At 45.3% G+C, this 14,118-nt stretch overlaps 1 protein-coding gene across 2 annotated transcripts in view; it reads right to left on the bottom strand.

Annotated features, from left to right (window-relative positions):
• Positions 1 to 14,118, bottom strand: part of RAB3IP (RAB3A interacting protein) — a 92,101-nt gene that overhangs the window by 60,076 nt on the left and 17,907 nt on the right. For both annotated transcript variants that reach the window (XM_077265269.1, XM_077265270.1), the window contains exon 2: positions 4,143 to 4,406. In XM_077265269.1, coding sequence (XP_077121384.1) covers positions 4,143 to 4,384 — 242 coding nt within the window. In that variant the 5' untranslated portion in view covers positions 4,385 to 4,406. The remainder of the gene's footprint in view (positions 1 to 4,142; positions 4,407 to 14,118) is intronic.

Genomic DNA, 14,118 nt, shown 5'->3' with positions numbered 1-14,118 from the left:
GCCACATATGTAGGTGCCACGTATCACGTATTTCAGTGCCACGTATTTCAGTGCCACGTATTTCAGTGCCACGTATTTCAGTGCCACGTATTTCAGTGCCACGTATTTCAGTGCCACGTTACACAGGGTGGATTGATTTAAATCACGCCGATTTAAATCATGATTTAAATCACGATTTAAATCAAAAGATTTTTTTCTATTTAAATCGGATCGATTTAAATCATGATTTTAATCATGATTTAAATCACTGATTTAAATCAAAAGGTTTTTTTTAATATAAATCACGATTAAAATGAGAAGTGAGAGCAGTGCGCATGTGCGCCCATAGTTACACGGACGAAACTAGGGGCAACGATCTAACGCCAGGGTGAGGGGGGGGACCCCAAAGTAAGTAAAAATCTTTTTTGTTTTACTATATGGCAATAGGTAGGTGTTTAAAAGCAGCATGTCTTAATTGTATAAACTATTAATAGCCTCCACATTTTGTTCATACTGCCCCTTTAATTCCACACTTCTAGCTTGGTTTCACTTTTGGTTTAGTTTCTTTTTCCATTCAGTTGACATGCCCAAACTTGTTGGATAGTCAGCAGTACTTGGCTGTAGTAACAATCAAACTTCATAAGTGATCTGTGTGAGCCATGGCAGGTCGTAAGAGAGACCCTATTTGGGTTCATTTTGTTGAGATGCCAGCAGCAGATCTTGGAAAGAAAGGTGCAAGAGCAAAGTGCAAATACTGTCAAAAGGATATCCAAGGACTTGTTTGCCGTTTGAAATCACATTATGAAAACTGCAACCAGAAGGGAAATGAAGATGTTGATAGTGAAGTGTTTCTTTGGTCATCTTCATCACCGCACTTCTCATGATGTTGCCTCATTCACGCCACCAGGCCTTGCATCTCTTTGTTGCATCGTTTGCATTTTGCAGGCATGCCTGCCTTACCGATAGGCGAAGGAGCTTCATTAAAATATTCCCAAACTGGGTCTCTTTTACGGCCTGCTGCCATTATAAGGAAAGAATGTAATAAACCTCAGATCGTACACACAAACAGATCCAGACTTGTCTGTCTGTGGCTATGCTGCAGTATTGTGTTCAAAGTTTCACTTTCATTTTTTTGTCTGCTTGCCCCTCCTCCTCAAAACACTTAGATTCACATTCTTCTTGTGTTGTGCAGATCTATTCCACTCCAAACAATCAGAAACATATTGTCTAACTTCTTGGACTTGGCACTGAAGGGGTTGATTCTGTATTCATAGGTTTGTAGAACAATAGGATTAAGGTCTTTTTCTCAACTCTGTTCATGTTGTAACATTTTTGCCATGAAGAAGAGGCTGGGACCTCTGCGGAGTCAAATTCAGTTTTGAGAACTGCGTAAGTAAAGCGAGCGTCTGTGATAATATAGGAGAGAAACTGACGAAGCTGCCCGGTGTGGTGGCGATACGCGTTGGGTCTCCTTGTAGCCCACATTAGGACTCTTTTTCCAGGCGCTATAGGCTTGGGCATCATGTGCCCTGGGTAATATGCTATCTCTACAGCTCACACTATCTTGGTGCTATTTTTCTGTATAGTGGCATGTTAGTTAGTCACATGCTATTGAGGCATTATGCTGATATATTTTTTGCTGCTTGACATTTATGTACCGTTATGTACACACCTGTCGTCTCTACTTGCTAGGCAGGTTTGTGCATGTGTGTCCCTTATCTAGCACTTGCAGTGCAGGGATTTGTATGTCTATGTGGGCTTTATACTCTTGCTATTTTGCATTCACACTATTAGTGGTCTGTTCCCATTTGCAGTACCCAGGGGAGTGCCCAGGTAGCTTGGCCTATTTCTTTCATTCTATGAGCAATTTGGTTCTAGGTAATTACATCATATGTACATGACTCGAGTCCTATGTGGGGTACGGCCGTATTAGGGGCTGTTGTGTATAGCATTTGCATGCTTTTTAAGTGTTTTTATATGTCCATGTGTTTGTTACCCTTGTTTGTATATATATTTCAATAAAGCTGTGTATATATAATTTTTCGCCATTTCCTTGTTGTGGTGATCCCCTTTCTTAGGACCTTGTCTGTTTCACCTTTTGTGTATGCTCATAGGAGAGAAACTGCCCACTAATCCTACAGAAACCTCTGGAAGAGCATGGCATTGTGAATGTTACACATATACAGCCTTTATTCTACTGAGTTAAACAACTCAGCTTTATCTCATGATGGAAGAACCTTTGGATGGTAAAATATTTTCCTCAAAAAGCAGTTTATTGAAAAAAATCCGATTTAAATCAAAAAAATCCGATTTAAATCAAAAAAATCCGATTTTTTTGATTTTTTTTTTAAAAAAACATTGATTTTTATCCACCCTGGCCACGTATCACGTATTTCAGTGCCGCGTATTTCAGTGCCGCGTATTTCAGTGCCGCGTATTTCAGTGCCGCGTATTTCAGTGCCGCGTATTTCAGTGCCACGTATTTCAGTGCCACGTATCACGTATTTCAGTGCCACGTATTTAAGTGCCACGTATTTAAGTGCCACGTATTTAAGTGCCACGTATTTAAGTGCCACGTATTTAAGTGCCACGTATTTAAGTGCCACGTATTTAAGTGCCACGTATTTAAGTGCCACGTATTTAAGTGCCACGTATTTAAGTGCCACGTATTTAAGTGCCACGTATTTAAGTGCCACGTATTTAAGTGCCACGTATCACGTATTTTTGCTATTGTAAGGTGGCATTAATCCCGGTCAATAATGGAGAGGCGTCAATAAGACGCCTATCCATTATTAAGCCAATGAAAGGGTTAAAAAAAAAACCACAAAGACTAGAAAAAAAATATTTTAATGAAATAAACACACACACTTTTTGACCAAATTTTATTAAACGCTCAATCCGTCAAGAAGACCCTCGACCTGAAAAAGAGGCAAAATAAAAAAACAAATTCATACTCCCTGGCCCTGTCCGCAGAAATCCATCGAGGGTCCCACGAAGATCTTCCATGGAGAACAGACACATCCAGAGATATGTCTGCTCTCCACGGCTGCAGCAACACACTGACAGGAGCCATAGTTCCTGTCGGTGTGTCACTGCGCATGCGCGAGCGAGTTTACCGGCGGTCATTGACCCCGGCACTCTCGCTTAACGGCAGTGCTGCGTGGGAAAGTTCAACGCAGCTGTACTGCCGTTAACCGAGACGCCGGAGCCATTGAACTCCGGAACAGTACGCGATACACTGCTAGGAGCTTCGCTCCTGGCAGTGTATCGCCGGAGAGCAGCCGATCGGCGTGGGACACTCGTTTTATGGATTCTGCGGACAGGGAGTATGGATTTGATTTTTTATTTTGTGATTTTTTTCCTGGAGGATCGAGGGCTTCGCCTACAAGTGTGCTGTTGGTGAGTATATACTCTGTGTTATATGTTGTATGTACTGTACTGTGTGTCATAAATGTGTATTGTGTGTGTTTTGTGTAACTTCACAACTGTGCTAAGTCGCCGGACACAGGGACAACTCTCCCATCCTAATACCGGATGGGAGTAGTAGTCCCATACGGCGACTTAGCACAATGGTGGCACTAGCGTCGCATGGGGACACACACACACACACACACACACACACATACACACACACATACATATACACACACACACACACACACACACATACCAAATCAATCAAACGGCCGACACGATCCCCATGCGACGGTATGCCTCCATGTCTCTCCGCCCAAGCACTTCCAGCCGCTTCCCCGCACTTCCTGCTGCAGCGGTTCTGCACCACAAACCGCAATAAAACCCGCAGATATATTTTTGATCTGCGGGTTTTACTGCGGGTTTGACCTCACAATGGAGGTCTATGGGTGCAGAACCGCTGCTGTTTCGGACAAAGAAGTGACATGCTCCTTTTTTCCCGCAGCTATTCAGCGCGGCTTTTTTTTTTGAAATTCAGGATCATGTGCACAGTGGTTCCTGTTTTCCATAGGGTACATTGTACTGTACCCTGCATGGAAAAAAGCTGCGGAACCGCAGCGGCAAAACCGCTGCGGTTCCGCGGTAAAAAACGCACTGTGTGAACATGGCCTTAGAAATTCAAAATCATTACCAGCCTATGGGACAATTTAGCCTGAAAAATCAATAACGCCGTTAGTCTGTTGTCTCACCTTATTCCTTTAACATCTTGACAGTTTAAATGTCTTGGAGAAGAATACACAGGCTGTGTTGGTAGGTCTGATGCATTTAATGTGTTTGGTTGAATAGGACTTGAACCAACACTTAAATGTCTGTAGATGACGTTAGGCGAGGTAGTAGTTTCTTGAGGCTTTATATCGATAACGCCAACATCTGGAGTTGAGGGTGAAGCAAGATTTACTTCATGAAAACCTTCAAGGGGGTCGCTAGCCATAATAAACGCATCATCCAGGGACCTGAGTGAAGGAGAGGGGGGGAGGGAATTCACATTAGTAAATAGCTGCTACAAACAGATTTTGTTTTTTTAACAAACTGTAAAGTCAGATCAGTGTTCCTCAATAGTGGCAGCGGACCAGATAGGTGGCGGAGAGGTTTGTGTTCCTGCCTGATCACCAGCATGGGTCGCACTTTCGGGAGAAGGGATAGTAATTGGAAGCATGTTATATGCATGGAGCAACAGGGTGAGTTGTTTTATATATTGACCCTTTATCCCTAGGTGGGTAGTATAAGGCACTAGCACTTTACATTATGCCCTTGTTTGGTTTTCGGTCAGGACACACTAGCCTTCATCTACCTGATCCTTTATTGTTTGTGTCTCCAATTTAATCTAGTAATCATGTATGGTATACTCTTGGATTAAACGTCTGTTGTATTTATTGAATATGTAATTAAAAATTATACTATAGTGATTGTGGACTCTATACTCCGCTTCTTTTTGTATTTGTAGCAGTTCTGTGGCTCCGCCTGCATGCAGTTGAATGAAGATATCAGAATATTTTAAGAGTTCAGAGACTCCATGACTTTTTTTTTTTTTTTTTTTTTTTTTTTTTATTTGATAGGTGGTGGGGAGGATAAAAACACACAAGGAGAAACAGGATTGCAGTAGGCATCCAAACCTCTGTGGCCGTTCAGTCTTGTATTTTTTCCCCAGTCTGCAAGTAGCAATGCAATATTAGCAATAGATAACCGCTGAGAGTCTTTGTTACTGCATCCATAATAGCACACAGAATAATTAAAAAAATAAATCTATTTCTATTTCTCAAGGGCAAAGGCTTATCTGCTTGCAACTTTATCCTGTTTAACAGTAATGCTCTTTACACCAGTAACTTAGTGGTGTGCAAGCCTCATAATACCTTCAATGGAAAAGTACCAACATGCGACAGAACTGAACACCCAACTATGGTATATTCATAATTACATCTACTTCACTGCGAGCGCAAAAGCTAAACTCAAACTACCGTACATTCACTCTGCAGAACCCTTAAGTGCATTAGAATATTAAAAATAAATGACTGATCGATGCGGCCATGAACAAGGACATTATTTAAAGTAAGAAAATTCTACACAAAGGAAATTTCGCCTGCTAAAGTTGTCAGTGTCCCTTGTTCACTTGTCATCTAAACATTATATACAAAATCTGTCAAACAAAAACTTTCTCCCAGCTCTGTGTGTAAATAAGAAGGGACAATTGCTGTATAATATTAAAAGTTTGTAAAGTTACACATTTCCCACACTGCAGCATAAATGTAACCACAAACTACAGATTTCAGACATGTCGTGAAAGAGAAACGTCAAATACCATTGAAAATAATACTATCTACCTAATCAAAACCAATTTCTCCATAACACAAACACGCAATCGCTGGCTGACGCAGTTCATTTTCTAGAATAGGTTCTTTACTATAATTTGAAGAGAAAATGAACCAGAACCACAAATGGTGGGTAAATGTTGCTGTAAGAAAGACAGCAATGCAATGAATCTAGCTTTCAGTATGGCGAGCTCTAGGAAATGGGCTTCTCATGTTGCAGTAAATTACTTTTGATAATTATCCTTGTGATAGAAAAGCAAGAATCTGTCATGGCCAGGGGTAAAGTTACACGGAACAAAGGCTTCTCATGCATCTTTAATACTTTTCTAGTGGGAAGATATAAGAAGAAATACAAAGGCATATGGAGATTGCACAACAGTTGCCAAATACAAAAGCTTTTAACGTTGGGAGTAGTGATCTGACAGCAGACCAAGACACACACGTCCACACACATAGCTGCATCATCCCACGTGTCCAAAGAGGTTAGAGTGAGCGTGCCCTCCCACCACCAACATGGGGAGTTGCAGACTGGTTGACCTGGCAGTTGGGGTCTAATGAATCACACTGGCCATCTTAGAACTCACGTTGTTCACACATCTTTTAAACTCCAGTAATCCAGCCAAGTTGTTCAAACAGAAGATGCTTTGGGAAACTGGTGTTTTCTGCCTGAAGAGTCTATTGTGACGCTTTTTGTGGCTCCCTGAGTGGCTCTGATGGTTTTGGCAGATGGTGCTTTTTTTTTTTTTTTTTTTTATGGGTTTTCTAATCATTTTTGCAATTTTTTTTACCATTTCCCTATAATTTTATGTATTTACTAGATGGTGGCCCGATTCTAACACATCGGGTATTCTAGAATATGTATGCGTAGTGTATTGCGCAGCCCACGCTGTACATTGCGCAGCCCACGCTGTACATTGCGCAGCCCACGCTGTACATTGCGCAGCCCACGCTGTACATTGCGCAGCCCACGCTGTACATTGCGCAGCCCACGCTGTACATTGCGCAGCCCACGCTGTACATTGCGCAGCCCACGCTGTACATTGCGCAGCCCACGCTGTACATTGCGCAGCCCACGCTGTACATTGCGCAGCCCACGCTGTACATTGCGCAGCCCACGCTGTACATTGCGCAGCCCACGCTGTACATTGCGCAGCCCACGCTGTACATTGCGCAGCCCACGCTGTACATTGCGCAGCCCACGCTGTACATTGCGCAGCCCACGCTGTACATTGCGCAGCCCACGCTTATAGCAATGTGGGCATGATATCCCTGTTAAAAAAATAAAGAATTAAAATAAAAAATAGTCATATACTCACCTTCCATTGGCGCCTGGATCCAGGAAGCGGATACCGACGCTTGGGATCCACCAAAGCTCCGCCGAGCCGCTCGCGCCGGCCGCCATCTTCCGTTCCCAGGATGCAATGCGAAATTACCCAGATGACTTAGCGATCTCGCAAGACCGCTAAGTCTTCTGGATAATTTCGCAATGCATCGCCGGGAACGGAAGATGGCGAGCGGGTCGGCGGACTACGGAGGGTGAGTATAGCAGGTTTTTTTGTTTTTTTATTATTATTATTATTATTATTATTAACATTAAAGTTTTTTTTTACTATTGATGCCGCATAGGCAGCATCAATAGTAAAAAAAAATATAGTTCTTACCGATAACGGTATTTCTCTGAGCCCATGACGGCACCACGGAGAGAGGGGGATCCGCCCATCAAGGACAGGAAACCTACAGATAAAAAGGCGGTACCTCTCTCCTGCATCAGTTGTTTACTAGAGAACGATGGGAGACTATGAATAGAGACTTGCTTTTAACATTACTTAAAGACTTAACTTGAGATACCGCGTGACTATTTATACTATTAGCATAAGGCACTCTATTAACGTGCACACCCAAGAAGTGAAGGGAGGGAATGTACGGGTGCCGTCATGGGCTCAGAGAAATACCGTTATCGGTAAGACCTATATATTTTTCCTCTGACGCCACCACGGAGAGAATCACAGAGATTAGTACATTAGGGAGGGACCACCGCTTCCAGAACCCTTTTACCAAAGGTAAGGTCCGAAGAGGAGATAAGGTCCAATCTATAGTGCCTATAGAAAGTGGACGGTGAAGACCAGGTAGCAGCTTTACATATCTGCTCATTCGAAGCTCCGGCCTTCTCCGCCCAAGAGGTTGCCACTGCTCTTGTTGAGTGTGTGCCTTGATATTTCCCGGGACGGGTACGCCACTCGATGAGTATGACAGGCTGATGGCTTCTGTAATCCATCTTGCCAGGGTGCCCTTAGATGCTTTCTTCCCCTTCCAGGGACCCTGAAAACATACAAAGAGAGGCATCCTCCCTACTCTCCCTAGTGGCTTCTATGTAATGCATCAGGCATCTCCTCACATCTAATGTGTGTAAAGACTCTTCCTCTTTGCTTTGGGGATTAGGACAGAATGAGGGCAGAGATATTTCTTGCGTCCTATGGAAACGGGATGCCACTTTTGGGAGATATGCCGGGTCAGTTTTTAGGACGACCCTATCATCGAGGAATTGCGTGAAAGGGGGGGTTAGCGGATAGGGCCTGGATGTCACTGACCCTACGTGCAGAAGTGAGAGCAACGAGCAAGGAAGTCTTAAGGGATAAGATTTTAATTGGAGCATCCGCTAAGGGTTCAAAGGGAGGTTTAGATAATGCTCTAAGGACTAAATTTAAATCCCACTGAGGGGTAATTTTCACAGGTAGAGGCCTTGATCTACCGGCTGCTTTGATGAATCTAGAAATCCATCGATTCCCTGCCAAATCATAGTTGAATAAGGCTCCTAGAGCCGCTACATGGACTTTCAAAGTGCTTGTGGCTAGACCCATCTCTAACCCATTCTGCAGAAACTTAAGTATGGCTTTAAGAGGGACGCCCTCCCCCATTTTGGCACCTGAAGATGAAAGGAATTTTTTCCATACTTTCCCATATTGTTTGGTTGTAACGGGTTTTCTGCTTTGTGGCAGTGTAGATACCAGCCCCGGAGAAAACCCCCTGTTTTCTAGTAACTCCCTTTCAAATGCCAAGCTGTCAAGTGCAAACTTGCCACCTGTGGATGATGAACTGGGCCTTGGGAGAGGAGGTTTGGGAGATCCGGCAGTACCCATGGATCGGAAATGGACATCCTAATCATCCAGGAAAACCAAGGCCTCTTCGGCCAGAACGGGGCTATCAAGATTATGTGAGCCCTGTCCTCCCGAATCTTCCTCAGCACTGCCGGAATCAGAGAAATAGGGGGAAAGGCATATGCTAGTTGATGGTTCCAGGAGATCAGGAACGCATCTAGAGAAACAGGGCTCCCCAACGGTGTTAGTGAGCAAAAGGTGTTCACTTTTTTGTTTAGATAGTTTGCAAAGAGGTCTATGTTTGGTGTGCCCCATTTTACCGAAATCTGAGAGAACACTGACTGATTCAGCTCCCATTCCCCCTGTTTCAAGCGAGAGCGACTTAGGTAATCTGCTCTGCAATTGTCCACCCCCTTTATATGAAGGCCCGATAGGGATTGAAGGTTGGTTTCGGCTATGTGGAAGATTGAACTGGTTATCTCCATCAGACTCCGAGAACGGGTACCCCCCTGGTGATTTAGATACGCTATCACCACTTTGTTGTCCGACATAATTCTGACATGGTGAGACCGAAGGGGACCCAGGAACTCTAATAGTGCAAACTTGACTGCCAGTAGTTCCTTCGTATTGGAGGACACTTTTTTCAAATATGGTGGCCAAGCCCCCTGAGCTAACAGGTCGTTCAGGGGTGCCCCCCACCCGCTGGGACTCGCATCTGTTGTTACTATCTGTGAGACTGGAGTTACCCATGGGATTCCTTGAGAAAGATTGCCTTGCGATGTCCACCAACCTAGTGACAATTGTGTTTGGAGATAAAATGAGCCAACTTTCTAAATTCCCTTTTAGAGAGACTTCTTCTGACAAGATTTGCCATTGAAGCTCTCTTGAGTGTAGTGGAGCCCATTGGACTGCAGGGATGCAGGCCATCATGGATCCCAAGAGGGACATCGCTTGGCGGAGGGTTGTGGAGGGGGTGTCTCGCCTTCTGGATACCAGTCTTATGATGTTTTGAATTTTTTCCCTCTGGAAGACGGCATTCTTGTTTTATAGAGTCCAGAGTAAGGCCCAGGTACTCCTGGATCTGGCATGGTAACAATCTGGATTTTTTTAAGTTCACTAACCAGCCCAGTTTTTCCAGTGAATGTCTGATTGTCTTCAGCTGTACCTCGCAGTGTTGTGGAGAGGAACCGATTATCAAAAAGTTGTCGAGGTATGGCACTATCAGGGTATCTTGCTCCCTCAGGTGCGCCATTACCTCTGCAACTAATTTCGTGAAGACCCGTGGTGCTATAGCCAGCCCGAAGGGGAGGGCTAAGAATTGAAAATGGTATATCACCCCCCTGATGTAGACTGCTATTCTGAGGAATTTTTGGTGATCTTTGTGGATAGGGACGTGATAGTAGGCGTCCTTCAGATCCAGGACTACCATGAAACACAGTGGAAACAACATTTTTATCGAGGTTTTTATTGTTTCCATTTTGAATGACTGAATTTCTAGGAATTTGTTTAGACCCTTCAGATTTATGATAGTCCTGAAGGATCCGTCCGGCTTCTTCCTCAGGAACAGAGGGGAGTAATACCCTTGTCCTCTTTCTTGTAGGGGAACTTCCATGAGAACCCCTTTGTTTACTAGTCCCATGACTTTTTTCTAATGCTAGTTGCTCTTCCTCCAAAGATCTTAGCGAAGTCGTCATGAACGAGGGGATGAGGGGGCTTTTGAAATTTCAGTTTCAGTCCGGATCTTATGTTCAAAACCCAAGGACTGCTGGTAATTTTCTCCCAGGCTGAGAGGAAGAGGGACAGTCTTCCCCCCACCTGGGGCAAGCATTCATTGTGCGGGTTTTTTGTTGTCGTTAGGGTTTTTGTTGAATATGAAACCCTTGTTTTTGTTCCGCTTGTCTTCCCACCTATCTTGGTTTTTCCCTGGCTTCCTTAGGAAGAACCTCTTGCTCCGAAAGGGCCTCCTGTATGAAGGGAAATGATTTCTTTTTATCACCCGCTTTCTCTAGTATATCATCTAGAGCGGGCCCGAATAGGAACTCTCCTTCACAGGGGATGGTACACAATTTAGACTTTGTCTGGAGATCTCCCGGCCATCATTTCAGCCAAAGGGCCTGTCTTGCGGCATTAGAAAAAACTGCTGACCTAGCGGATAGTTTGATTGAATCGGCTGAGGCATCTGCCAAGAAGGCGGCAGCTCCACGCATAACAGGTAACATATTTAAAATTGAGTCTCGGGATGACCTGTTTTTGAGCTGGCTTTCTAATTGGTCTAACCACATCATCAGGGAGCAAGATGTACATGAGGCAGTGACTGCCGGTTTAAGGCCTCCAGCAGCCGCTTCCCATGAACCTCTGAGGAAGCCATCTGCCTTCTTGTCCATTGGGTCTTTTAAGACCCCCATGTCCTCAAACGGAAGGGCATATTTTTTGGATGCCTTAGCAATTGCCACATCCAGTTTAGGCGCTTTATCCCAGAAGGAACAGGATTGGTCATCGAACAGATATTTCCTTTTCGGAGTAAGTAGTGACTTTCTTATAGGCTTTTTCCACTCTTTTTTAATTAAAGCCTGGATTTTCTCATTAAGGGGAAAGGCCCTTCTCTTTTTTTGGAAAAGCCCCCCGAACATTATGTCTTGAACGGATTTTTTTGGGTGAGGGTCTGCCAGCCCCATAGTGTTCCTAACGGCCTTAACAAGACTGTCAGTTTCCTCTATAGGAAAGCAACTACGGCCTTCCGAGGAAGATGATGATGAAGATGATGAGGAGACGGAGATCTGTGCTTAGTCTTCCTTCGCTTTTTCCCTCCTTTGAGGGATTTAAAGGTCTCTTCTACCTGGACTTTAATCAGATTTATAAGGTCCGCTGCGAACCCGGGAAGGCCTTCTGACACTGTCTGCTGAATACAAACACTGCAAAGTCTTTTTTCCCCATGAAGATGGAAGATCTTCTTTACATAAGGCACATATGTTATGTTTAGTTTTGCTTGCGCTTTTCTTCCCCTATAGTAAAAAACACAAAGATAGGCCCTCACTGTCACTAACTTTCACGAAGATCACTTATTACCACCTTATGGACCCATAAATACCGGTTGGGGACGATCCATGTTTGTTGTCGCTTTATCCCTTGAGCCGGACGTTACGCTGGATTCCTTGCTGCGCAGTGATCCAGAACGCCCTTTCCCGGTAGAGTCCTGGTGTCCTTTCTGGGTTCGTCGCTGCTGCTGCTGCTGCTGTGGCGGCGGCTGTGGAGATGCCCTGGGCAGGGGAGATACTTGCTCTGCATCGCTCATGGCTGGTGAGCACTGGCCGGTCTCCATTGGAAGCGTTTGCCCCCAGGTATACGTTGCTAAAATAGCGGTGGATGGCGCCATTTTTTTTCTCGCGCATGCGCAGTTGCGGCATCCCGCGCCTGCGCAGTTCTCCAGAGGCTGCGCACAGGGGCGAAGATCGCAGCGCTCGCGGTACCCTTCCAGCCGCGCGTGCACAAAGCCCCCGCTGCTTGAAATCTCGCGCGTGCGCAGACAGGGCAAGATGGCGCCACGCACCACCGCATGCTGACTCCTCGGAACTCCCGGGAACTGCAGCCCGCAGACTGACGCCAGGGAGCCATCGGCTCCTATCCATAGAGGGACCCCCCTTGGATACTGCTGCTGCTGGTGAGTCTTACCTAGAGAGGTGGCCGAGGTCCCGCCACCTCTCTCCGCGCACCCTAAAGGCCTACTAGCCCCAGCGATGGCGCTTCGGGTCACCACACCAGCCGAGGCAGGGGGGCCCCCGCTGCCTGAATCAAGCTGATTGGCCCCGAATTCCCACGACGAATCTTTTCCTCTGACGAAGGTGAATCTGTAGGTCTCCCATCAAGTACAGGAAACCAACTGATGCAGGAGAGAGGTACCGCCTTTTTATCTGTAGGTTTCCTGTCCTTGATGGGCGGATCCCCCTCTCTCCGTGGTGCCGTCATGGGCGTCAGAGAAATTGGGGACACACAGGGTTAATAGCAGCGGTTACGGAGTGCGTTACCCGCGGCATAACGCGGTCCGTTACCGCCGGCATTACCCTGTGTGAGCGGTGACCGGAGGGGAGTATGCGGGCGCCGGGCACTGAGTGCAGGAGCGGCCATTTTCTTCCGGACTGTGCGCGTCGCTGATTGGTCGTGGGCGTTTTGCCTCGACCAATCAACGACTTGGATTCCATGACAGACAGAGGCCACGACCAATGAATATCCGTGACAGACAGACAGAAGGACAGAAAGACGGAAGTACCCCTTAGACAATTATGTAGTAGATAGATAGATATATCTATCTATCTATCTACTATATAATTGTCTAAGGGTCACTTCCGTCTCTGTCTGTCTGTCTTTCACGGATATTCATTGGTCGCGGCCTCTGTCTGTCATTGAAATCCAAGTCGCTGATTGGTTGTGGCAGTTTTGCCGCGACCAATCAGCGACGGACACAGTCCGGCGGCAAATGGCCGCTCCTTCCTCCCCGCAGTCAGTGCCCGTTCCATAATCCCCTCCAGTCAGCACTCTCACAGGGTTAATGGCAGCGGACCGCGTTATGCCGCGTGTAACGCTTACCGCTGCTATTAACCCTGTGTGACCAACTTTTTACTATTGATGCTGCCTATGCAGCATCAATAGTTAAAAGATCTAATGTTAAAAATAATTAAAAAAAAAAAAATAAAAAAAATATTGTAATATACTCAGCGTCCGTCGGCCCCTCGGATCCAGAACCGGCCTTTCCCCTCCTCGCGACGCTCCGGTGACCGCTCCATGCATTGCGGTCTCGCGAGATGATGACATAGCGGTCTCGCGAGACCGCTACGTCATCTCGCGAGACCGCAATGCACTCTTGGGACCGGAGCGCGCGAGGAGCGTTGGTAACCGCTGCGCCTGCATCCGGGGCCAACGGAAGGTGAGTATATAACTATTTTTTATTTTAATTCTCTCTTTTTTTTTTTTTTTTTAACAGGGATATGATGCCCACATTGCTATATACTGCGAGGGCTGTGCTATACACTACGTGGGCTGTGCTATACACTACGTGGACTGTGCTATACACTACAAATCCTGTGTATTCAATGTATTATTCTAAAATTTTCATAAATAAACTACATACATATTCTAGAATACCCGATGCGTTAGAATCGGGCTACCATCTAGTATAATATATACAGCTCTGGCAAAAATTAAGAGGCCACTGCAAAATTTTCAGTTTGTCCGATTTTTCTCTTTATAGGTATATTTGAGTAAAATGTAAA

Source organism: Ranitomeya variabilis, chromosome 5, assembly GCF_051348905.1.
Source record: "Ranitomeya variabilis isolate aRanVar5 chromosome 5, aRanVar5.hap1, whole genome shotgun sequence".
Classification (NCBI taxonomy): domain Eukaryota; kingdom Metazoa; phylum Chordata; class Amphibia; order Anura; family Dendrobatidae; genus Ranitomeya; species Ranitomeya variabilis.
Note: the sequence above shows the minus strand (reverse complement) of the source record. Positions and strands in the feature narration are given on the sequence as shown.